Source organism: Scyliorhinus canicula, chromosome 12 (assembly GCF_902713615.1).
Source record: "Scyliorhinus canicula chromosome 12, sScyCan1.1, whole genome shotgun sequence".
NCBI lineage: Eukaryota > Metazoa > Chordata > Chondrichthyes > Carcharhiniformes > Scyliorhinidae > Scyliorhinus > Scyliorhinus canicula.
This window is the reverse complement of record NC_052157.1, coordinates 28252873-28279544: the sequence shown is the minus strand read 5'-3', so window position 1 is coordinate 28279544 and position 26672 is coordinate 28252873. Positions and strand designations below refer to the sequence as shown.

The following is a 26672-nucleotide window of genomic DNA, read 5'->3' as shown; positions in this document are numbered from 1 at the left end:
GGGTTTCGCTCCCACAACCCAAAGATGTGCAGGGTAGGTGAATTGGCCACGCTAAATTGCCCCTTAATTGTAAAAAATGAATTTGGTACCCTAAATGATTTAAAAAAAGGGAGTCGAGGGTTACAGGGATACATTAGCATAGTTGTTAGCACTGTTGCTTCACAGCTCCAGGGTCCTGGGTTCGATTCCCACTTGGGTCACTGTCTGTGCGCAGTCTGTAAGTAGGGGTTGTTGGGTTACGGGTATAGGGTGGATGCGTGGGTTTGAGTAGGGTGATCATTGCTCGGCACAACATCGAGGGCCGAAGGGCCTGTTCTGTGCTGTACTGTTCTATGTTCCACTGTTTCTAAAAAAATGTTAGGATCTATCAAGCAAGGTTTCAGTCTGGGATCTGACTTGTCCAGTATTAACATCAGCGAGGATTGAATCGCAAGTTAAACCTCAGTCAAAGTAAACTTGCCAACCAATCAACACCCTTTTCTCCTTTATTAAAAATTATTGTGATCCTTTGAAATTTGGCATTCTTGCATTTGTCGTGATGAGTGCAAGATGAAAAGCTTCAACAATATGTTTCTCTTTTCAGCAATAGTCCAGTTTTGAACTGCCAAGTGACTTTTACGCTAAACCTTTATAAAAAAACACTGGTCAGGCCTTGCAGTGTGTTCAATTCTGGATCCTGTACTTTAGGAAGAATGTTAGGACCTTGGGAAGAGAGTGAATAAGAGATGTACTATAACGGTACCAGGGATGAGGAATGAGAGTCACATGGAAACCAGAGAAGCTGGGGTTGTTCTACTTTGAGCACCGAGGTTTAAGGGAGAATTTGCCTGAGTTCAAAATGTTTTTTGCAGAGTAAAATAAGGAACAATTGTTTCTAGTGGCAGAAAGGTCAGTAACCCAAGGGCACATACTTACAATGAGGAAGCATTTTGTTTTCAAAAACACAACAAAATGTTGTGATTTGGAATGCACTGCATCAAAGGGTGCTGGAAGCAAATTCTTTTTCCCCCCCCCCCTTTTTTAACATTTAGACTATCCAATTATTTTTTTTTCCAATTAAGGGGCAATTTAGCGTGGCCAATCCACCTACCCTGCACATCTTTGGGTTATGGGGGCCGAACCAACGCAAACACGGGGAGAATGTGCAAACTCCACACGGATAATGACCCAGAGCCAGGATCGAACCTGAGACCTTGGCGCCGTGAGGCAGCAGTGCTAAGCACTGTGCCACCATGCTGCTGTCTGGAAGCAAACTCAATGGTAACATTCAAGAAAGAATTCAATAAATACTTGAAGGAGGAAAAAAAATATCAGGGCTATCAGGAAAGAGTAGGGGAATGCGATAAATTGGAGTGCTCTGCCGAAAGGCTAGCACAGACACAACGGGCAGAATGGACGCCCTGTGTGCTGTATCAGTCTTAGGTTTTACTGTTGCAATTCATCCAGCAAAGAAAAGAAGTGCAACCCATAGATAGTGGGCTGGATTCGGCGATCCCTGATGCCGAAATCGTGTTCGGTGAGGGGCCGGAGAATCCCCGATGGCGTCCAAATCAGGGGCGGCGCCGCTGTCACGTGCCGTATTCATGGCTTCAGGCCATTGGCTGAGGCCTGCCCTGCGATGCTCTGTCCCCGACCGGCCGAGTTCCCGACGGTATGGGACACGTGTGGCCTCACCCGTCGTGAACTCAGGCCAGCGCCGCCACAGTCGGGAGGAGGGCCAATCCGCGGGCAGAGGGGGCGCGAGTAGCCGAAGGGGGGGAGTATTTTTGTGGTCCGGGTCTGCGGGCTGCGACCGCCATGAAGCACGGCGTGGTCGCTGCAGGCCGCTGCCGTGCACATGCGCAGCCACGGACCCGGCAATGCTCCCGGCCGTAACGGCAGCTAGAGCTGGGATTTTTATGCTGCCTCCCTGCTAGCCCTCCCCGGAGCAGGGAATCGGTGATCGTTTTGCTCCAGTTTTCCTCGCATAAAACACCATCGCCTTCACGCCGGCGTGGGGACTTAGTCTCCCAAATGGAAAAACCAGCCCAGTTAATCTCAAAAACTGAAGTAAACAAAAAATGTCAACTAAATAGTTATTTTTTTTTTTTTATAAATTTAGATTACCCAATTATTTTTTTCCAATTAAGGGGCAATTTAGCGTGGCCAATCCACCTACTCTGCACATTTTTGGGTTGTGGGGGCGAAACCCACGCAGACACGGGGAGAATGTGCAAACTCCACACGGACAGTGACCCAGAGCCGGGATCGAACCTGGGACCTCAGCGCCGTGAGGCAACTAAATAGTTATTCATTGAGAGGCTGTGAGACAGGCCGCATGATGGCAAAGTGGTTAGCACTGCTGCCTCACAGGGCCACAGACCCGGGTTCAATTCCGGCCTCGGATCACTATCTGTGTGGAGTTTGCATGTTCTCCCCCTGGCTGCGTGGGTTTTCTCCGGGTCCGGATTCCTTCCACAGTCCAAAGATGTGCGGGTTAGGTGGTTTGGCCATGATAAAATTGCCCCTTAGTGTCCAGGCATGTGCAGGTTAGGTTACGGGGATAGGGCAGGGTGGATGTGGATAGAGGCTCATTTGACAGTGCAGTGTCAGTGCAGACTCGATGGGCCAATTTGCCTCTTTCTACACTGTACAGACTCAATGGAGATAAAATCAAAGCATTCCATTCATAATGTGGTTTGGCTGATTTACTCGGAACTGTTATGCTCGATTTGGTAGTAATAATCATTTGTACTCTATATTTTGTATCTGTTGCGGATTCAAGCTCTTTCACACAATTCTCCAGTTCAACAAGATTTTGAAATTTGCATCTTTTTGTTTCCTGCCCCTCCAGAATTCATGAACACATTGGTTCTATTTATGGTGTGCCAGCCAAATGCAAAGCACAGAATCATGTTACACCCCTTCACCCAATTTACACATTACAAAACTCAAGTCAAAGATTCAGCTGGCTAAATACTAACAGATCAACTGTACACAGGCCACAGATTCGACAGGTCAAAACAGTGACGGGCAACCCAGGCTGGTGAGTGGGCCGCATGAGTGGCCCTCCTTCATCTCAGTGGGCCGCATGATTGAAATCGGGCTTGTTGACTAACCGTGACCCCTATGAATAAGATTACAGACACGTCAAATATTTCACAATGAGTTACAGAAAATGTTTAATGATTCATATATTAATGGAACTAGCAAACGGTAAAAAACAAAGGAACTATTTACACTTTGGATGCATGGAGAGAACACGGCTCTCACAGTCAGTGCTGTGTGGAATCAGCTCGCATCCCATTTCACTGCCCTTGATTTAGGTGTGAATCGCTTCAGTTATATCGGGAAGAGAAAAAAAACCACGCAGATAGAAATCAGCAGAATGTGGCAGCGGTCACCAAAATACCCCACGGGCTGCATTCAGACCCCAGGTGGGCCACATGTGGCCTCCGGTTGTCCATCAATGGGTTAAAGCAACTAATCAAATTTATGTGGAGAAAAAAAAGATGCTCAAAAATAGTGATTGAGACTCAATCTAATTGAGAACAAAGCGATCAGAATTTACCATATATAAGTATCACCACCAGTTCAAACAGTTTCTTAAGTTCAGAGTATTCTTAGAATTTAATGAAGAACGAAGCCAATCTCTTCAACAACACCAGCCATTCATTAATAGAAAGACTCAGTCATAGTGAATGGCAACGTTCTTCACTTGAAAATGACTTATTGTCACAAGTAGGCTTCAAATGAAGTTACTGTGAAAAGCCCCTAGTTGCCACATTCCAGGCGCCTGTTCAGGGAGGCTGGTACGGGAATTGAACCGTATTGCGGGCCTGCCTTGGTCTGCTTTCAAAGCCAGCTCTTTCGCCCTGTGCTAAACCAGACCCGTGCTAAACTTGCCCTTCGATAGCAGAGTGCTATTTTGAACTATAACACAAGAAATACAAGGAATTCATTCCTGTGGAACTCTTCGGAAACCAGCAAGAACTAAAAGAACAAAGAGTTTTTTCTTGACTTAATTAAAAAAGGAAAACGGCCACATTTTAAAAATACTACGAACAACAACACATTAAAGTAACAAATTATAGCTTCAGTTTAGCCAACAGCCGTTTTTAACAAGCAGCCAGAACAATGTCAAAAATGTTACTGTGAAATTACGCAATGAGGAAATTAACAGCAGCCCCTACACTGGATTAATGGCCAGGACCAATTTACAGACATCGTTTCATGATCCCCCTTGGAGGTCACGGGGTGTGCACCATCCGATTCCCTGTGACTTCCTGGGAATACGAACTTCCCCGGAAAACTGGGCAGGGCTTCCCCCTTAACATGGGGAGCCTCTCAGTATATAAACCCCTGACTGCAGGTCGAGGAAGGAGGACCTTCGGGGAGTGGACAGATTGCTGCACTGTGAATCAACCGTGTTCTGTTTGCGTTCAACTGTGCGTTCCCGTGTGGATACTCCATCGGTTTCTATACTGGCGACAAGGATCGAATTTGAACCCACGCGTGCTGTTATGGGCCAGGGTTTAGACAACCCCAAAGTGTATCATGGAGTTCACCTGACCCACAACTTTTAATAGATTGTGGTATGGGGGAGCACACGGCCCACTGTACAGGTGTGGTACAGCAGAAATGGAAAAGTATTTTTTAAAGCAAAACAATGTTTATTCTATGAACTCAAGTTAAACTTTTTAAAACATACAGTGAACATCTTAGCACCCATTAATTCAAATACAGCCCCCAAAGACTACAACACTAAGTAATCCTTTAAGCTGTCCTTTTAACATCCATAAGACTTAAAAAATAACTTTTAACAGGAGCACATCAGGTTAAAGTCACTACTGAGAGCAGTTGTTAGTTTTAAATCACCAAAGGATCGATTTACAGTTTTTAGATTGCAGAGAGAGAGACTAATACCCCCTCTGGCTGTGACTGCAGCTATCCAGCTCTGAAATCGAAACTAAAACACACCCTGCAGCAAACAGCCTAAAACGAAAGTAAAAAAACTGACAAGATAGCCCAGCTCCACCCACTCTCTGACATCACTGCAGTAATAAACACCCATTTCTTAAAGGTACTCTCACTACAGATATTTATATACAGACCCATTTATAAACACCCATTTCTTAAAGGTACTCTCACATGACAGTGCACAGCACAGGGGTCAGCCCAAAGACCTAAAGGCTTATACCTCAAAGATTCTGGAGATTGGTGTTGAGGATGGCATCATCCTGTGGGGGACTCGAGTGGTCATTGCAGAGCGCAGCGGCGCATCCATTTTGCAAGACCTCCACTATGGGCACCCAGGGGTTTCCAAGATGAAGATGCTGGCACGCAGCTATGTCTGGTGGCCCAGAATTGCACTGGCTGAACTACTCATGGGCCAACTGGACATGTTTGAGTCTGATCATCCCAGATATCAGGGAGAAGGTCCGCCGTGGTCAAGACCGATCCGAATTGGACAAGTACAGGTGCACAGTGCTGCGCCGTTTCTTGTCAGGGACGCCATTTATCTCCGCAAATGTGGCTATGGCACCACGTGGATTCCGGGCATGGTACTACGCCAGATGGGACCTGTATCCTATTCCATGTGGGCACAGGGCAGAGAGGTGGATGGCCACATCAACCACATCCGTTGGCACATCCAGGAACTTCCAGAGCCTAACCCAAACAACCCCAGTCTCACTCATTTACAGCAACCTCCTATGTACAGGAGGCCGGGATGCCTGATGCTGGTTTTCCAGATTCCGATGCCGATTCCGAAATGAAAGTTCAGCTACAAGTGAACGTTGACAAGCTGCTGTCCGCGCCCACGCCGGCCACACCAGTCCTGCCCAGATTCTCTGCGCAGAAACGCCGGTCCCCAGTGCGATACACACACCCCCGCACCTGCTGTGCTGACACCTGAACATTGTCCTCGAGCTAAACGGATCGAGGATCCCTCGCTACACCCGATGGACGTGGATATGTCTCCGTACTTGGGGGGTGGAGTTGGTTATGACCCCCTCGGAGGCCACGGGGTGTGCACCATCTGGTCCCCTGGGAATACGAACTTCACCGGTAAACAGGGCGGGGCTTCCCCCTTAACAAGGGGAGCCTCTCGCTATATTTTTACAATAAATTTAGGGAGTACCCAATTCTTTTTTTCCAATTTAGCGTGGCCAATCCATCTACACTGCACATCTTTGAGTTGTGGGGGTGAGATCCATACAGACACGGGGAGAATGTGCAAACTCTACATGAACAGTGACCCGGGGCAAGGATCCAACACAGGTCCTCAGAGCAGTGAGGCAGCAGTGCTAACCACTGCACACTGTGTCGCCCTAGCCTCTCGGTATATAAACCCCTCTTGACTGCAGGTCGGGGCAGGATGCCATTCGGGGAAAGATTGCTGTATTATAAATAAACCAGTCTCTTTTTGCATCTAACTGTGCGTTCCTGTGTGGTCACTCCGTCAGATCTACACATTGACTCAATTAGTCCTGAGAAATACAATGCCTAATATTTATGCTGAACACATTTTCACGATTAATCCAAATCACAAGAACAAATGAACTTAATTGCCTTTGAAGATGATTAAACAGTCACCTTTCTGAACCTATTCGGCTTAATAAGGTTGATGATTTTGATTTACACTAAACACGAGAACATAAATTTCACAATACTGGGTATTTGCATTATGTTATTATTTTCCTTGTTTTTTTTTTAACAAACAACTTTTAATGAGGTATTTTTGGCATAACAAACAACCTGGACTCATTTCCACCCTTGTCTTCAATACCCTGGACATGTCATCCGCAAACCCCTGCCAATATCCCCTACGTTTTGGGCATGCCCAGAACATGTGGACATGGTTCGCTGGTCCACCCGCAGATCTGACACACTTGCCTTTCACCCCCAAAAAATCTACTCATCCGGGTCGCTGTCATGTGTGCCCAGTGCACCACCTTAAACTGGATCAAGCTGAGCCTTGCGTATGTAGCGGTCGCATTGGCCCTGCTCAGCGCCTCCGCCCATAGGCCGTCCTCCATCTCACCCCCCAGTTCCTCCTCCCACATACGCTTCAGCTCCTCCGTATGCGTCTCCTCCGTCCCCATTCATTCTTTGTAGATGTCCGAGCCGCTCCCCTCCCCCACCCATCCCCTGGACACTACCCTATCTTGAATCCCTCTTCGTGGCAGGAGTGGGAAGGATGATACCTGCCTGCACAGAAAGTCCCGCACCTGTAGATATCTGAAATCATTCCCTGCTGTCAGCCCGAACCTCTCCTCCAGCGCCCTTAAGCTAGGAAAGCTCCCTTCCAGAAACAGGTCCCCCATCTTCTCAATCCCCGCCCTTTGCCATACCCGAAATCCCCCATCTAAGCTCCCTGGAGTGAACCGATGATTGTTACAGATATTATTTTCCTTGTTATGTACATTGTTGATTTTGTTGCTGTTGCGATGCCAAAGAAATACCTCAATAAAATGTTTATTAAAAACAAAAATTTCACAATACTGGGTTTCTCTCGGGGACAGGCAGTCACGTCCACCAAAATTATATCTGTGGGAGTGAACTCTGGTGTTTAGTATCCAAAGTTTGGCAGAGTACTGCGTCATTATCCTAAATGCACTGCAGGAACTTACCAAGGTTCCTTAGACAAAACATTCCAAACCCAGGACCGCCACCATCTAGAAGGCCAAGGGGAAGCAGATACCCGGGAACACCACCATCTGGAAGTTCCCCCTCTAAACCACTCACCATCCTGACTTGGAAACATCTGGTCGCTGCTTCACTGTCGCCGCGGTCACCACCACCTTCTCAAGGGTAATTAAGGATGGGCAATGAATGCTGGCCTCGCCAGAGAAGGCCACATTCCATGAATGAATTAAAATATATTAGTAACGCTGCATTATAAAGCCATGGCTATTTTAAAACCTGAGTGCCTTGGAGGAAAAGGGGACCCTGAGAAAGGGTTCCAAGCAGTATTCACTGGAGATTTTAATGTGCAAAATTCAAATCTCCACATTGCAATGTTATTTCCCCCCAGAGTTGAGCCAATAGCAAAGCACCTTATCTACCATTAGCTCCTATCAGTCAACCGCCAGCACGCAATCATTTTGATTTGATTGAATTCAAGGCAATTCACTAGTAGTAGCAGAGACATGGGGCACTTACCTCATTAATCTCCTGTGAATACTGCTTGGAACCCTTTCTTGGCGTCCCCTTCCCAGAGCAAGACAATCAGGGCCCGATTTTAACTCACTCCAAACCCATTCATCGACACAGGGTTAAAGTTGGGCCTTCACTTACTTTAAAAAAAAATGAATTTAGAGTACCCAATTCTTTTTTTGTTCCAATTAAGAGGCAATTTAATGTGGCCAATCCACCTACCCTGCACATCTTTTTGGGTTGTGGGGGTGAGACCCACGCAGACACAGGGAGAAATGTGCAAACTCCACACGGAATGTGACCCGGGGCCGGGATCAAACTCTGATTGAAGTCCTCAACGCCATGAGGCAGCAGTGCTAACCACTGCACCACCATGCCGCCACCTGACTTACTTTTTAAAACAAAGTTTATTCAAAGCAAAATGACCCAAATTTGGATTTCCTGGAGAAAGTCACTGATAAATGAACCGATGGAACGGAGAATCGGGCAACGGGGCAAAACCGGGGTCAGAGTCTGAATGCCATGTTCTGACCCCTTGCTGGCGATGTGAACAAGTTCCATGTGTTAATTATGTTTAATCTTATTCATGGGGTCATGGTTCATCAACAAGCCTAATTTCAATCTTGCGACCCACTGTGTTGAAGGAGGGCAATTTACTAGCCAGCAGGAGCATGGAAATAAATGCAAATCGGACATAATGGAGGAGGGGTTTCCTTTAGGCAGGGGGTGCCTGGAGGACCCCTATAAGGGGTCTCTCTGGGGGGGGTCCCTTTCTCTTACAGGGGTCCCTGGGGGTGGATGGGTCGGGTCACCCCGTACTTGGGGATAGAGGGCACCCAGGCAATCCAAATGCGGGGGCTGCTGTGTGTGGGGGCGGCAGATGGGTCACCCCCATAACCCAAAAGATGTGCAGGGTAGGTGGATTGGCCACGCTAAATTACCCCTTAATTAGAAAAAAATGAATTGGGTACTCTAATTTCATTTTTTTTTAAAGTAAGTGAAGGCCCGACCGTAACCCTGCGTCGGTGAATGGGTTTGGAGTGAGTTAAAATTGGATCCTGATTGTCTTGCTCTGCAAACAGTGCGGTAATTGCCCCATGTCTCTGCTCTGCTACCGACCCATGCCAGCCGACCTTCGCAATCCACGGCGGCCAAGCTTCGCAGTCCACGCCGGCCAACCTTCGCAATCCACGCTGGCCGACCTTCGTGACCCACGCCGGCAAACCTTCGCAATCCACGCCGACCGACCTTTGTGACCCACGCCGGCCGACCTTCGTGACCCACGCCGGCCGACCTTCGTGACCCACGCCGGCAAACCTTCGCAATCCACGCCGGCCGACGTTCGCAATCCACGCTGGCCGACCTTCGTGACCCACGCCGGCAAACCTTCGCAATCCACGCCGGCCGACCTTCGTGACCCACGCCGGCCGACCTTCGCAATCCACGCCGGCCGACCTTCGCAATCCATGCCGGCCGACCTCCGTGACCCACACCGGCCAACCATCGCAATCCACGCCGGCCAACCTTCGCAATCCACGCTGGCCGACCTTCGTGACCCACGCCGGCAAACCTTCGCAATCCATGCCGGCCGACGTTCACAATCCACGCTGGCCGACCTTCGTGACCCACGCCGGCAAACCTTCGCAATCCACGCCGGCCGACCTTCGTGACCCACGCCGGCCGACCTTCGCAATCCACCCCGGCCGACCTTCGCAATCCATGCCGGCCGACCTCCGTGACCCACACCGGCCAACCATCGCAATCCACGCCGGCCAACCTTCGCAATCCACGCTGGCCGACCTTCGTGACCCACGCCGGCAAACCTTCGCAATCCACGCCGACCGACCTTTGTGACCCACGCCGGCCGACCTTCATGACCCACGCCGGCAAACCTTCGCAATCCATGCCGGCCGACCATCGCAATCCACGCCGGCCAACCTTCGCAATCCACGCCGGCCGACCTTCATGACCCACGCCGGCAAACCTTCGCAATCCACGCCGGCCGACCTTCGTAATCCACGCCGGCAAACCTTCGCAATCCACGCAGGCCGACCTTCGCAATCCACGCCGGCCGACGTTCGCAATCCACGCTGGCCGACCTTCGTGACCCACGCCGGCCGACCTTCATGACCCACGCCGGCCAACCTTCGCAATCCACGCTGGCCGACCTTCGCAATCCACGCCGGCCAACCTTCGCAATCCACGCTGGCCGACCTTCGTGACCCACGCCGGCAAACCTTCGCAATCCACGCCGACCGACCTTTGTGACCCACGCCGGCCGACCTTCGTGACCCACGCCGGCCGACCTTCGTGACCCACGCCGGCAAACCTTCGCAATCCACACCGGCCGACGTTCGCAATCCACGCTGGCCGACCTTCGTGACCCACGCCGGCAAACCTTCGCAATCCACGCCGGCCGACCTTCGCAATCCACGCCGGCCGACCTTCGCGACCCACGCCGGCCGACCTTCGCGACCCACGCCGGCCGACATTCGCGACCCACGCCGGCCGACCTTTGCGACCCACCATTTTCTCTTACCTTGTTTGTTGCTGACAAAAATGGAGGAAATGGTTTTGGGTCCCTTTGACCCCAATGGTCCCTTTGGACCTCCGAACTTGTAAAAAAAGGCTGCGACCGTATAAAACAAAATGCAGCCGCACTGCGCATGTGTGCCCGATGATCGGGTATGCATCCGCAGTGCGGCTGGATTTTTTTTACAAGTTCATGGCCATTTTGAAGGCCGCTCGCAGCCGGCATTGTTAAAAGCCGGCTGCTGTGGCTGATTTGCGCGATCGGGTGCGCTGTGGCAGACGGCTCCGCGACTCTCCCGACACCCACCTGTGACTCACCCGCGGGTCGCGCCCCCCGAGTTTGACAATGCCTGCCTTAGACTCTTCTTTAGAATCTAAGGACTCGAAATGTTACGTCTGGTGTCTCTCCCACGGATGCTTGCAGACCTGCTATGTTTTTCTGTGCATTCACCAGCAAAAAGATAGCCTGGTAATTTTATTTATTGGAGCAAACTCCTGTCCATGGGCTTGGGTTTGCAAAGTTAACAGAGACAAGTATATCAGCCTTCCTTTACACAGTGGGCATGATTGCAGAGGACGAAACAGTTCTTTGAATGTTCTCCTGGTCAATGTTCCTTCCTCAAACAATCCCCCCAAATAACCCTAGCAAAGGTAGATTATCTGACCACCCACTCATTTGCTATTTTGGACCTGGCTATGTGCCACATCTGCCACTATAACGGCAGTGGCTGCCATTCCACTGGGTTTAAAGCATTCTGGGACATCCCGAGGAAATCAAGTTCCTTTCTTTATCACCACTGGACACCACACATATGTGACTACCAGGCAAGGACAGAATTAGGCGTCCCTGAAATGTTTGTCTGTAGTGCGTTTACCGTTTCAACTCACAAGTGAAGGGTGACCATTTGAGGGAGGTATTGCAAAGTGACCAACCCTTACAGAACCATTCCCCGCCAAGAGTTAGTGTTTTGTAGAGAAAAGAGAGACGATTTTCTAAATCACTGCCAGCAGGCAGCGAACGGCAAGAAATGTTTGACTCCCTCAGTAAGTCTCACCTTTGTAAGAATTTCTTAAAAACTCGTCTGTAAGCGTAGCCTGCTCGTCGAACTCGAATGTTTTCCTTTAAACCCAGATATTCCACTTGATGCTTCACTCTAAAAAGAAAATGACAAACATTAACTGTATGACAGAAAGATTATTTTCTATTTTTATTTTGGTATATACAGAAAATGTTGGAATGAAATAGTTTACTGCTTATTTTTCAATGTCCTATTTTTATGGTTATATATCAAAGTTTATTACTCTCCTGAAACATTCCAGGCTATGAAACTGCGCCATTGGACACCAATTGGTGTCGCCTTGATTCCATGGTAGCCATCTTGGTTCTGAGTCAGAGGTTTGTGGGTTCAAACCCTTATGGACTGCATGGTAGCACAGTGGTTAGCACTGCCGTCTCACAGCGCCCGGGACCCAAGTTCCATTCTGGCCTCGGGACACTCTGTGCAGAGTCTGCACGTTCTCCCCGCGTGTTTCATCCGGGTGATCCGGTTTCCTCCCACAGGCCAAAGATGTGCAGGTTAGGTGGGTTGGCTATGCTAAATTGCCCCTTAGCGTCCAAAGATGTCTAGGTTAGGTGAGGCTACTGGGATAGGGCGTGGAAGTGCACCTGGTTAGAGTGCTCGTTCAGAGAGGCGGTGCAGACCCGATGGGCCGAATGGCCTCTTTCTGCACTGTAGGAAATCTATGAAATACTCCAGTGAACTGAGCACACAATCTGACGGAGGCTTTCTACCTTTGGAGGTGCTAGTCTTTCAGACACAATATATTTTTTTCAAATTTTAGGGTGTCCAATTCATTTTTTCCAATTAAGGAGCAATTTAGCGTGGCCAATCCACCTAGCTTGCACACTTTTGGGTTGTGGGGGCGAAACCCACGCAAACACAGGGAGAATGTGCAAACTCCACACTGACAGTGACCCAGAGCCAGGATCGAACCTGGGACCTTAGCGCCGTGAGGCTGCAGTGCCAACCCACTGCGCCATCGTGCTGCCCTCAGGCATGATATTAACCTAGGTTCTGTCTGCCCATTAGGTGGACCAAATAAATCAAACAGTGGTATTTGAAGAATAGTAGAGGTGTGCTGAACAATAGTTATCCTTCAACCGCAGTCTAATTGTCTATCTCTGCTTTTTGTGGGAAACCTGCTACTTCAAAACTGGCTGCTACATTGACATTGCAATAGTGACCAAGCTTTAAAAGTATTTAATTGTACGTCTGGCACTTTGGGATTCCCTGATGATGTGACTGGTGCTATATTAATACAAGCTCTTCCGTTGCATATGAATGCATCAAGTTTATCTGAAATTGTTCTCTCGATCATTACAGAGGCCGTGCTAACCTGTTCACAAAAACGGGCTGAAAGTAACAGAGGGAGAAAAGTCGAACACACCAAATGTTTTGCCACAGCCTCATTTTAAGACATAAATGATTACAATAGGGCAGCACAGTGGCGCAGTGGGTTAGCCCTGCAGTCTCACGGCGCCGAGGCTCTGGGTCACTGTCCGTGTGGAGTTTGCATATTCTCCCTGTGTTTGCGTGGGTTTCACCCCCACAACCCAAAGGATGTGCAGGGTAGGTGAATTGAACTCTCGAAATTGCCCCTTAATTGGAAAAAATTAATTGGGTACTCTAAATTTGTTTTTTTTTAATGATTACAATAGATTCAAAGGCTGGCAATGGACTTTGCTCTGCATCATTGTTGCCTCATTTCTGATGACAATTACAATGCATTTGAGGGGCAGCACGGTGGCGCAGTGATTAGCACTGCTGCCTCACGGCGTCGAGGACCCAGGTTCCATCCCGGCCCCGGGTCACAGTCCGTGTGGAGTTTGCACATTCTCCCCGTGTTTGCGTGGGTTTCGCCCCCACAACCCAAAGATGTGCAGGGTAGGTGGATTGGGCTCACTAACCTGCCCCTTAATTAGAAAAAAGAATTGGCTACTCTAAATTTTTTTTAAAAATTCATTTGAATGTATTAAAGGAGCCAATCTACCTATACAACATATGAAGGAATAAATTGTAATAGTATTTTTTTTACAATTACCTCCCTTTTAAACAATGCCTTCTGTGACTGGGACATTAGTGGGTCAGGTCCACCTCAGGTCCGCCCTCTGCCTTGTCGGGGGCTGGTTTAGCACAGGGCTAAATCGCTGACTTTTAAAGCAGACCAAGGCAGGCCAGCAGGACAGTTCAATTCCCGTACCAGCCTCTCCAAACAGTTGCCGGAATTGGTGACTAGGGGCTTTTCACAGTAACTTCCTTTGAAGCCCACTTGTGACAATAAGTGATTTTCATTTCACTTTATCGTTTTCTTCTGTGTTGCTGCAGATCTCCTTGGTTACATGATCAACCTGCACATATCCACGGTTAATAGTGGCCAGGCCACAATTGGAGTACGGTGTGCAGTTTGGTCTCCTTAACTAAGGAAGGACGTCGTTGCCCCAGCGGGAATGCAACAAAGGTTCACTAGACTGGTTCCTGGGTTGAGGGGTTTGAATTATGAGGAGAGACTGAGCCGACTTTGATATACCCTAGCATTCTGAAGAATGAGAGGTCATCTAATCAGAACGTGTAAAAATTCTTCAGGAACCTGATAAGGTGGGTGCTGAGGCAATGTTTCGCCCATGCTGAGGAATCGAGAACCTGGGATCACAGAATCAGAATGAGGGCTTGGCCATTTTAGGGCTGAGATCAGCAGAAATCTTTGAAACTCTCTACACCAGGGGTCTGTGGATCTTCACTCTTTGAGTATATTAAAGACAAAGGTTGATGGCTTTTTCAGCTTGAGGGAAATTAAGATATGGGGTGATGGGGAAATGCGGGAATTGAGATAAATTAGCCATGATCTTGTTGAAAGGTAGAGCAGGCTCGAAGGTCCAAATGGCCTCCTCCAGCTCCAGATGCTCTGACAGATCAGTCTCAACCCGGTACTGGAATCCAGAGTACTGAGGTTGGTTGTGTTATGTTACTTGCAATTACTGAAGGCAGGTCTTACAGACAAGCCTATGTTTTCTTTTAAGGCTCTAACTTGACTGAGCAGTCCTACTCACAAATGCTTTGGGAATCATACCCCCGCAACATTAGAGCAGCATCTATGGCTGACAGTGGAAATTTCTTGCATCTTTGCTGAGTCACAGCTGCCACTCATGTTGACTGAAAGCAGCAATATTTGTACCACCAACAATCAACATGCCAGGGAGACATCAAGCCCGACGTTCCCACAGAGCCGTGTAGGTTCTCAGTTGCACAGCTGGCCAGTGGCTGCTGCACAGCCCTTGTTCTGCGATAAATGCCACGTGCACAGGGCAATCAGAATGGCAAGAACATTTCTCAGGCTGGGGAAAATAAAATTAGCCATCCGTGGGCCGGAAGAAGGCTTCCACAGGAAGTCGTTCACCTGCTTGTTTCCAGACCTGTTCGCAGCCAGCAACCAGTAGTCTAAGCAGGGGAGGGAGGTGCGGGGGGGAGTCACGGGTGAGCCACGGGGCAGAGAGGAGAAGGAAAGGGGGGAGGGGCGAAGACACGCAAAAAGCACACGAGGGACAAGTAGGAGGGACAAGGCCGCAGGGGACTGGGCCAAGGGTGGCACGGTAGCACAGTGGTTGGCACTGTTGCTTCACAGCGCCAGGGTCCCAGGTTTGATCCCCGGCTTGGGTCTGCACATTCTCTCCACGTCTGCGTGGGTTTCCTCCGGGTGCTCCAGTTTCCTCCCACAAGTCCCAAAAGACGTGCTTGTTAGGTGAATTGGACATTCTGAATTCTCCCTCAGTGTACCCGAACAGGCGCCGGAGTGTGGTGACTAGGGGCTTAGGGGCTTTTAACAGTAACTTAATTGCAGTGTTAATGTAAGCATGTCCGTGACACTAATAAAGATTATTAAAGTTAATGCCCACACCAAACTGTAAATAGATGCTTGTAAATAGGTGTTTTGTTCACACTGGGAAATGTAAAATATGTATGTCGACTAAAGGGGTTTCACGGCCACAGCTGAAGTGAAGAGACTTGCTTGTGAATATATGTGTTGGTTTTTTGGCCCGGTTTTGTAATTTGTAATTTATATATTGTTGGATATAAAATGGCAGAAACTGGCAGCAGAGAACTGCTACATTTTATAGGGTGTATTGCTCAGGTTCAATCTGAGCTCAAGCTTGTTGATCTCCGCCAATGGCTATAGGCTTGTTACAACTGATCTGAAGTTGGGAAATGTAGCACTCAGCCAGGCTTTCTGCTCCTGACGGTTATCCAATGACTGGTGCTGGAACCTGGGTGACTGTCGGTGTCAGACCAGGGATCAGGATACGCTGGGAAGAAATCTGTTGGCGCTGGAATGGGAGGCAGCAGCTATGCACTCCGACGAGGACGTGGAGAGGATGTTTCCACTTGTAGGAAAAACTAGAACCAGCGGACACCATCTCAGACCAAAGGGACGATCCTTTAAAACAGAGATGAGGAGGAATCTCTTCAGCCAGAGGGTGGTGAATCTGTGGAACTCTTTATCGCAGAAGGCTGTGGAGGCCTTTAAGACAGAGATATATAGGTTTTTGATCAATAAGGGGATTAGAGGGGTTATGGGGAGAAGGGAGGAGAAGGGGGATGAGAAAATATCAGCCATGATTGAATGGTGGAGCAGACCCGATGGGCCAAGTGGCCTAATTCTGCTCCTATATCTTATGTTCTTATGGACCCCGGCACAGTTTAGAATCTTGAGATGTCCATAGAAGCAGGAGGGATAAAAAGTATATCGAAGGGGGTACTGATTTGGAGACACATGCAATGGCCTGGTCAGCCACCTAACCTCCATGTAGACAATGTTACCTGCTCTCCTCCCAGTCCCTGGGCTTCTTGGTTTCATTAGGTTTGATACAGCGGATGTAGTGTGGCGTACACTTCATCAGGGTGCCCACAAGGTCATTGGCCTGTTTCTGAAAAAGGCAAAATATAACAAATGATCAGGAAATGCTACAACTGTTCAGCGATGTGGCCAACATTTCAAAGAAGTCTATCATGGTGTCTGTGAGGTATGAGTCCGTGCTACAGATCGTGAACACCACCATACGGGAAGGGTACTGGCCAATGCAGTGAAACATACCCAGTGATTTATCTATTAGCATAATATATGCAGCTGAGGCAGGCTAATCGCACATCAGATATCACACTTTAAATAGTCGGAGGTGCATAAGAAATGAAGCTCATCTCTTTCCTGTCAAATTCCTGACTTCTGCCCAAGTCAAGAGTCAAGGGTTTACCCGTCAATCTCTCGAAACAATTCATTCCAATAATCCCCTGAATTGAACATAACTTTATTGCCTGAACATTGACCTTGAGGAGAGGCATACCTGCTCTCCCTCTGAGCAAGCAAACACTGGTAACTACCTGCCTGTCTGCCCATGAGGAGTGCCACATCTGTTACGTGGAGAAACTGACCATTGGTGCATTCCCTTGCGGTGTACGAATAGGACAATTCGCACACGTTTGGCCAGCAGCCAACTATTGTGAAAAATATTAATGAGATTAATGAGATGACTCTATATAGCTGAGATACAGCTCAGTACAGGATACTACCAGGACTTGAGAGTCTGAGTTATAAGGAGAGGCTGGATAGACTGGGACTTTTTTTCCCTGGAACGTAGGAGGCTTAGGGGTGAACTTATAGAGGTCTATACAATAATGAGGAGCATAGATAAGGTAGATAGTCGACATATTTTCCCAAAGGTAGAGGAGCCTAGAACTAGAGGGCATAGGTTTAAGGTGAGAGATACAAAAGAGACCAGAGGAGACAATTCTTCACACAGAGGGTGGTGAGCATCTAGAACGGGCTGCCAGAGGCAGTGGTAGAGGCGGGTACAATTTTGTCCTTTAAAAGGCAGTTATACAGTTACATGGGCAGGGTGGGTATAGAGGGATATGGGCCAAATGCGGGCAAACTTAGTGATAGAAACTGGGCGGCATGGACAAGCTGGGCCGAAGGGCCTGTCTCCATGTTGTAAACATCTGTGACTGTATGATCCTATTCCCTCGCTTTTTCAGCAAAGTAATATAACCTTTAGTAGATTAGGGCTTTCCCAGCTTCCATCGAGCAAGTAATGGACCCTACTAAAATAGAACTATTCTAGTTTTTTTCCCCTCCCTGGAGGAACAGCCTTGCCTCCACTTGCCAATGCTAACAATGATACAATTGAACTACAAGGTATCTTTTACATTCTTTCTTAGGATGTGGGACATTGCTGGCGAGGACATCCCTAATTGCCCTTGAATCGCGTAGCTTGCGAGGTCATTTCCAGGACAGTTAAAAGTCACCCACATTGCTGTGGTCTGGATTCGTATGTAGGCCAGACCAGCTGAGGGCAACAGGTTTCCTTCCCCGAAGGACATGAGTGAACCAGATGGTTTTTGTTTACAACAATCCGATATTCAATGATTATTATTAACGAGGATTGTATTTATCCTAGGCTTTATTACCTGAATTAAACATTTCCCCAGCTGCCGTAATGGGATTTGAGTGAATGGGCGGGGATCTTCGGTACTGGCATAGGTGGGCATCGTTACGGGTGGGGATGGGCAAACTTGGCGTCATTTCCAGAGCATTAGTCTGGGCGTTTGGGTACTAGATCAGGAACATGACCACTTTGCGACCATCCATCATAATGTCCCATTGCTCTGTGGTGCATGTGTTACTAAAGCTAGACAATGGTTGACATCCTCAAAGAAAGGTTAGTGAGGAACGCTGGTGACTGTCAGTACCTTTATTTTGCTGCCTGCAGTTGTAGGCCGCCCTTTCTTTTCGGTGTGTAGACTTTCAGGGAAAAGGGTGCGAATGAAGGGGCTGTGAAGCAGCAACAAATACAATTAAACATGCAAGCAAAGGCAATGCTTCACACAATCAGCTCCAAACAATCCATGCACTCTTACACATAGCTTCTCTTTCACTTACAGTTCACTGCTCTGCATGAGTTCGATCAGATCCGTGAAGAGGACATCTCGATTCCGCTCGCAGAATCCCTCCACGTTATAGGAAACCTGGACACCAAAGAAAATTTGAAAGGTTTGAACCCTTGTTTTTTCAGCCCTGGGATCTTGCAACCACATTTTTTTTTTAAGGTTCTCAGTTGATGGTTATCATTTTGGCCCTCAGCGACATCACCTGAAAAAACCGCAGCAGCTTCTATACGTACACTGATGTTTCCCTTACCGCCATCTCTCTCTTAATCCATCTACTGTCTCTGAAATGTCTAGACTGCTGTTCTGACATCTAGTGATGAACGAGCATTAAACTAAACTTTTGGAAGATCACAGGCATTGTACTCAGTCTCTGCTACTCTCAGTTTCCTAACCACTGACTCCATCCCTCTCCCTGGACACGAGTTGAAGCTGAAGCAAACTGTTCACAGCCTTGGTGTCGTATCTGACCACGTGTTGAGCTCCTGGTCACATATACCCACAATTACCAAGCTCACCTCCATAACACTGCCCAACGTTTCCCTGCTTCATCATACCTGCTGCTAACACCTCATCTATGACTTTGGTGTTCTGGACTTGACTATTCCAACGACCTCGGAGACTGACCTCTGATCCTCCACCCTCCTTAAATTATGGATCATCCAAAATGTTGCTGCCTGCATCTTAACTCGCACCCAGTCCCATTCACCTTTCTTGCCTGTGCTCACTGGCCAACACTGGCTCCCAGTTAAGCAACACCTAGATTTAAAAATTCTCATCCTTGTTTTCAAATCACTCCAAGGCCTCTTTCCTCCCTACCACCTTCCACCTCACAACCCCCCCGAGATATGTACGCTCCTCTAACTCTGACCTCCTACGGGAAGGGGGTGGCACAGTGGTATTGTCACTGGACTAGTAATCCAGAGACCGAGGGCAAGATCTGGGGATCCGGGTTCAAACCCCACCATAGTAGATGGTGAAATTTGAATTCAATGCAAATTAAAAGTCTAATGATGTCCATGAAATCATTGTTGTAAAAACCCTGGTGTGGCCTACATGTGACTCCAGATCCACAGCAGTGTGGTTGATGCTCAAAAATGAAATGGAGGGCAGTTAGGGATGGGCAAGAATTGCTGGCCCAGCCAGTGACGCCCACACCTCATAAACAAATAAAGCAAAAACCCAGTTTGAAGTGTTTCAGCATTGGTGGATGTGTCTTTAACAGTGTGAGCCCCAAGCTCTGAAATTCCTTCCCTAAATCCCTCACTCTTACCTTACAAAGGTCTTTAAAAACCTCTCTCTTTGGCCAAGCTTTTGGTTATCTGCTCTAATATTTCCATGGGTCAATTTCTTTTTTTGACAATGCAACTATGAGGCACCTCAGGATGTTTTACTATGTTGTATATAAAGATGCAACATAAATGCAAGTTGTGGATAACAGACAAACACGTACTGACCCGTGTATATAGTACCATTGAGCCTGACATTGTTTTATTCTAGAGGGAGGGTCTGAATTTTGAAATCTATAGAATCCTTCCAGTACCTGTATAATAGCAAATCACTTTACGTTTCCAATATCTGCATAGAATTGCAATGCATTAAACCACATCCCTCTCACTCTTACTCAATTCAATTCCAATGTGTTCAATCCCTCTTATTCTGCAATTACATTTTGTCAAATCACTTTTTGTACTCCCCCAGGTCTAGGATTACTGAGCTGGATGTACAGGACACGTTTGGGTATGCAACATTTTATGTGGGTCCGGGTAATTCAAGCGGCAATTGCCATCTAATTTCTAATTTGAAAGAGGGAGTTTCAAATTTTCAACGTTACAAAAAGTTGCAACACTTCAAAAATACTTCATTGGCTGTAGAGCATTTTGAGCCATTCTGTGATCATAAAAAGCAATTGTAGATCTTTCTTTACTCTTTGTAATATCACCTTGCACTGTAGGCAGATGCACCCTAATCAGATGGTGCAAGTGCGTCACAGGGGCAGAGGGGGGCTCCACTTACATCTTGAATCAATAATCCAAACCATGCATCACATATTGGCCCTTCAATCATGCCTGCAGCATTAGCCTGTGCAGGCGTTAAATATCAGAATACCACTGATGGTCAGATGGAGAAAGGAAGATTGAAAGGATAAATCAAGATGCTACCAAATTGGGGTGGAGGTCCTGGTTTAATTCTATACACAGTGAAGGTGTTTGCCTATCTGAAAAGTACTGGCAGTCGCTATCCCTCGCTTCGGGAGTGGCGTTTGTTCAAGGCCGTAAGTTTCTGCCATGATTTTTCACGTGACTGAATAGGCCATTCTCGACCAATAGGTCTTCGGGCACATGGGACAGGACGTCCAATGGGGTAGCGGGATCTGGAATGCAGGATTTCCTTATCTTTCCCTCTGTGCCGGCACTCTGATCATTAAAACATTGAGACTAAAAGCGTGATGCGGCTTATTCGACACGTTGTGGCCATCTTGCACAATCGGTAGCAGGTTCCTCCCAGTCATCAATGTCTTCGCTGTCGAGGGTGTCTTTGAAGTGATTCCTTTGTCCTCACTGGAACGTTGGCCATTTGAGCATTGAGAAAACAGGAGATGGTAACGAGGGAGATGCTTTTCAGCCATCTAGACACTGTCCAGTCCATCAAGGTTGACCTTGAAACCGTCTCTGCCATTGGGCTGCACACTGTACACTCAACGGCCCAGCTATAGCTGCAGAGCATTTCCTGTTTTTGATTAGAGGGGAGCTGCTGACTAACTGAGAAATGAGACTGGCTGCTTCTAGTCCTCATGATCCAAGCGGAAAATTTCTTCACAAACAAAGCTAGATGGTTATCAGGAGCGGGCTGCATTAATAAGCAGCTTCCATGCACAATGGGTCTGGAATTCCCCCACTCAAGGCATCTGTAGTTCTTCAACATTTTAAAAACTTTCCTGGTAAATATTGGTCGCAATTTCTACAGCCAAAAACCTCATTCGTCAGTGACTCGACTGGGTATGACAGCAATCGCTTACTGTATGAGAGGCTAAAATAAAGTATTTGAGTGGTTAGCACAGTTGTTTCACAGCTCCAGGGTCCCAGGTTTGATTCCCGGCTTGGGTCACTGTCTGTGCGGTGTCTGCACATTCTCCCCGTGTGTGCATGGGTTTCCTCCGGGTGCTCCGGTTTCCTCCCGCAAGTCCTGAAAGACGTGCTGTTAGGTAATTTGGACATTCTGAATTCTCCCTCTGTGTACCTGAACAGGCGCTGGAATGTGGCGGCTAGGAGATTTTCACAGTAACTTCATTGCAGTGTTAATGTGAGCCTACATGTGACAATAAAGACAGGGCCGGCTCAAGGCACCGGCAACTCGGGCAGTCGCCCGGGGCGCCATGTGCTAGGGGGCGCCAGAGACTCGGGTCCCGCGCATGCGCAGTTGGGCCGGTGCCAACCAGCGCATGCGCAGTGGCCGCCCTCCCCCAGGGCGGCCCCGCCCCCCCGCTCGGTCCGCCCCCGCCCCCCCGCTCAGTCCGCCCCCGCTCCCCCTCTCGGTCCGCCCCCGCCCCCCCCGTTCGGTCCGCCCCCGCCCCCCCCCGCTCGGTCCGCCCCCGCCCCGCCCTCGGGTCCGCCCCCCCCAGCCCCCCCTTCGGGTCCGCCCCCCCCCGGCCCCGCCCCCCCTCCTCGGCCCCCCCCCCCCCCGGCCCCCCCCCCCCCCCCCCCCCCACCCCCCAAGGGCGCCGAAGTTCAGCTTGCCCGGGGCGCCAGCAACCCTAGGGCCGGCGCTGAATAAAGATTATTATTGGGGCGGCATGGGGTGAAGTGGTTAGCACTGGGACTACGGCGCTGAGGACCCGGGTTCGAATCCCGGCCCTGGGTCACTGTCCATGTGGAGTTTGCGCATTCTCCCCATGTCTGCGTGGGTTTCACCCCCACAACCCAAAGATGTGCAGGATAGGTGGATTGACTGCGTTAAATTGCCCCCTAATTGGAAAAAATAATTGGGTACTCTAAATTTTTTTTTTTAAAAACCTTCTATTGCCGGTCAGGATGCTCACATGGCGGCTGCGGACTCAGTCTGCGGTCGCCCTGATCGGGGTCGGGCGGATCGGAGACCGGGGTGGGGGGCTTATAGGCGGCCGGGGATTTAATGTGCGGGGGTTGAGGCTTGGGCGCGCGGCCAATCTCTACGATACGAGTCCACCATGGAGCACGGCACGGCCGCTGGAGGCCGACGCCTTCCGCATGCGCGGCTTCCGACCCGGAAGTACAAAAGCTGCGAGATACACTCTGGGTCCCAGTTTGCCCCCTGCAGGGCAGGAATTTCAGGAGTAAAACTCCACCGTTTTTTCACCGGCGTGGGGACATAGTCTCAATAATGGAGAATCCAGCCTGATATGTTCATGATCCGTGAATCTGCTGTCGCCTGTAAAGATTTCCTTACACATCTTAATGCGCTCCACCCCAGGCTCAAATTCACTTTTGAGATATGTGATGACCAGGTGAGAACGTGTGGATGGACTCCCTTCTACTCAACCTCCTTGCTTGGTCACAACAGAGGTTTAAGTTTCTTTTTCACGAGGATACGCCTTTTCCGCATACAAATGTATTTAACTATTCGAACTATGAATATTAAGGACGGCATGGGGCGCAGTGGTTAGCACTGGAACTATAGCACTGAGGACTCGGGTTCGATCCCGGCCCCGGGTCACTGTCTGTGTGGAGTTTGCACATTCTCCCTGTGGCTGCGTGGGTTTCACCCCCACAACCCAAAGATGTGCGGGTTAGGGGATTGGCCACACTAAATTGGCCCTTAATTGGAAAAATAATAATTGGGTACTCTAAATTTATATTTTAAAAACTGTGAATAATGAGCCAGTCAAACTAGCGCTTCTTGAGTCGAAGAAAGAGCCAATTTACCACTAAACCCAAGAAGAACAATAAAAATGTGACGTCAAGCATTTCTCATGCAATCAGTCAAGCCCACACACACACACATGTGCGCTTGCACACACGCACACACACATGCACAAGCCATGGATACAGTCAGGAGTAAAAGGTGTTGCAATTATTATGGGTTCGCTGGCAGATTTCTAGTAAAGTGGGCTTCCAAACTGGGTAATATATTTGTTCTAAGAGAGAGAGAAAGAGACAGAGAGCCCAGCTTTCAGCTTGTTTCGTCTGCTGAAAATTTTCTTGTAATTTCAGCTGCCTGGCCTGGGAATATTGCTGCCATTACATATTTCCAAAGGGACTTTGGGAGGACCTGTCTTTGGTAGACATTGGTTCAATATCCAGTACTTTGAATTGTTTTCATTGTGTCTCCCTTCGAGTTTCAATGGGTCTCTGAATTATAGGAGATGCCTCTCTCTTCACACTCCCAAGAATCATTTTTTGTTTTTCACCTTCACCTTGGAAGGTGGCCTTGTATTTTTAAGTAGTTTGTTCGGTTTCATTGCAGAATTTCCCATCAGCTGGGAGTTGAAAATCCTATTTTGAAATAGAGAAGGGCATAGACAGATGGGACAATCCCTTTCCTCAACGTTAAGATTGGCTGTACTCCTGGAGACACATGACCCTCGTCCCAATTCCTGTCCCCACACTCCTGTCATTAATCCATCCTCCAGGAGAGCTGTCTTACCATGGCCAGTTAGAAAGGGAACAGACTCTTCATCACCAGATTAGATTCTGCCTTCTTTTCCCCCGTCTCAATTTGATGGCCCTGTGATTTTGCCTTTTGTAACGCTCTCTGCTGTGTCCTGGAACTGATCTTCAATCCCTGGAGACTCCAGGACAAATGTGGAGAGTTGGCAACTCTACTCAAAGTGCTAGTTGAGAAATCTGCGAATGGTTTCTCTGCATTTATCTACCTTAAGCCTTCCTTCACTGCTCAATATATACGTTGGGATTCATATGACTCCATGCAATATAAGATTTGCCTGATCACCAATCTTGTAAATAGCACTCTAGCCATTTGCTCACCTTGCAAGCCCGATACCGAAATAAAGTACATCAAAATCACCCTGCTCGTGGACAGTGGCTATCCTGATCATGTTGTTGACCACTGTGTATTGTGCAAACGTGTCAAAGGCTGCCACGTTCGGACTTAAAATGTACCCAGTCTACCTCAAATTACCCTGGAAAGACAGAATACCTTTAACAATTTGAACAAACTGTTTCATGTTGTTACTGTGTGGTGACGGCACAAGTGGTATTTTCCATGAGTAGGATGCAGCCCGTAGCCTGCCGACCACATGATTAAGCAATATCATGTATAAATTTCAGTGTCCGTGTGATGCTACGTGCGTAGACCAACATACTGGCTGATCGAACCAAACAGCATGTTCCTCCAGCTGTTGTAATAAACAGAGTACAGACCGTGCTCAACCAGCCCACACTTGTAAAATCCAAAACAAGATTAGATGTGATTACACGATTGGCAGCACTTGCTGAACAGTCCTGAGTGTGCTAGCTGCACTAAGAACAAATTTAAGATAATCAGTCGAGCTTGTAATGTGGCTTGTTTGTGTTTGCTAAAAGGAATATGCATTTGTACTTGTTCTCTGCAAAGAAAAGGAAAATGTTCAATCCTTGCACCTTTTTGAATTACCCAGATGCATTGGGAGCCTACAGCCCCCCCCCCCCCCCGCCCTTGCTTTCGTCACAGCAACGCCTCAGCCAATCAAAGTCGACATGCCAGCCTATCAGCATCCCTCTTCTCCTTTGGTATATGTTTATATGCTTCTTTGAAATTTGTTATTCTTGCATTTGTCCAGATGAGTACTAGATGAAAAACTTTGGCAACATGTCTCCCTTTCTAGCAAGATTAAGTAAATGGTATCTTTCATTCATCTGCACACATGGCGGAGCCACACATGCAGCTACAGGCTGGAATTTTCTTTAAGAAATATGGGTGTCTGGAACTTACTTATAAAATGTCAATTCTTTGTATATCTAACTTTTTCATTGATAGGTCTGCTCACCTTTAGAAGATACCAATTTGGGGAAAGAGAGAGAAAACACTTGCCCATAGGGGCTTATGCATTGCACATAAATGTACCAAGGATGGGAGTACATTTGTAAACCTGTATAATATCCCTCATGGACTTTAGAGCAGTGTTTGGACCGTCTGAATCTAGGTTTAATTGGAAAGAGATCTCATTTGGGATTAAGTGAGATGTCCTCCTGGTTTGAAAACCCAAACTTGACGTCAGCTACTTTGTGCTTAGTCCCAACTTTTCTCTATTGCGATCATGTTTAATTACCTTGCCAGCATAGTGATGAATGATGAAACCCTGGTTCCAGCTGTTGAAATGCTCGTGGGTTCCAATTTGCATCTGCAGTTTCTGCAGCAATGTCTGGTCTGCTCCTTCCCCCGTCGCATGCATAGTTGCACAAACATCATCCAAAATACTTAAAATGCCAGGTGGATTCTGTGAATAAATGCATACTATTACAGATCATAGGCTATACATAACAAAACAATGATACCGCATTACTTGTCAAAATGGCACATATTGGACGCTATCTGTAGATCATGAAATGAAATGAAAATCGCTTATTGTCACAAGTAGGCTTGAATGAAGTTACTGTGAAAAGCCCCTAGTTGTCACATTCCGGCACCTGTTCGGGGAGGCTGGTAGAGGAATTGAACCTGCACTGCTAGCCTTGGTCGGCTTTAGCCCACTGTGCTATGGTGATGCAGTATTGTTTTGGGGGGGCAGGAAAACCATCAATCCATCAGTTTCGAAATGTTATTCCCAGCAGAAATGCATCTAGTCCTTTTCAAAACCTGCCACTGTATTCTTATGAACGTGTTTCACAATTATATCCCCTTTTACTTTCAAAAACGGAGCCTAAATTAATTTTTGCTTGGTATTAAATTTTAAACTATACCCTCTCATCTTTGAACCACGTATCCAACAAAAGGGTTTTTTTTTTAAATTTAGATTACCCAATTATTTTTTTCTATTAAGGGGCAATTTAGCGTGGCCAATCCACCTACTCTGCACATTTTTGGGTTGTG

The 26672-nt window shown here is 47.9% G+C and overlaps 1 protein-coding gene across 2 annotated transcripts in view; it reads right to left on the bottom strand.

The window, feature by feature from the left end:
• Nucleotides 1–26672, bottom strand: part of myo1ea (myosin IEa) — a 182498-nt gene that overhangs the window by 43859 nt on the left and 111967 nt on the right. For both annotated transcript variants that reach the window (XM_038814836.1, XM_038814837.1), the window contains exons 14-18: nucleotides 25912–26079; nucleotides 18661–18746; nucleotides 18471–18552; nucleotides 16545–16651; nucleotides 11727–11825 (exon numbers count right to left, since the gene is read on the bottom strand). In XM_038814836.1, the coding sequence (XP_038670764.1) occupies nucleotides 11727–11825; nucleotides 16545–16651; nucleotides 18471–18552; nucleotides 18661–18746; nucleotides 25912–26079 (542 nt within the window). The remainder of the gene's footprint in view (nucleotides 1–11726; nucleotides 11826–16544; nucleotides 16652–18470; nucleotides 18553–18660; nucleotides 18747–25911; nucleotides 26080–26672) is intronic.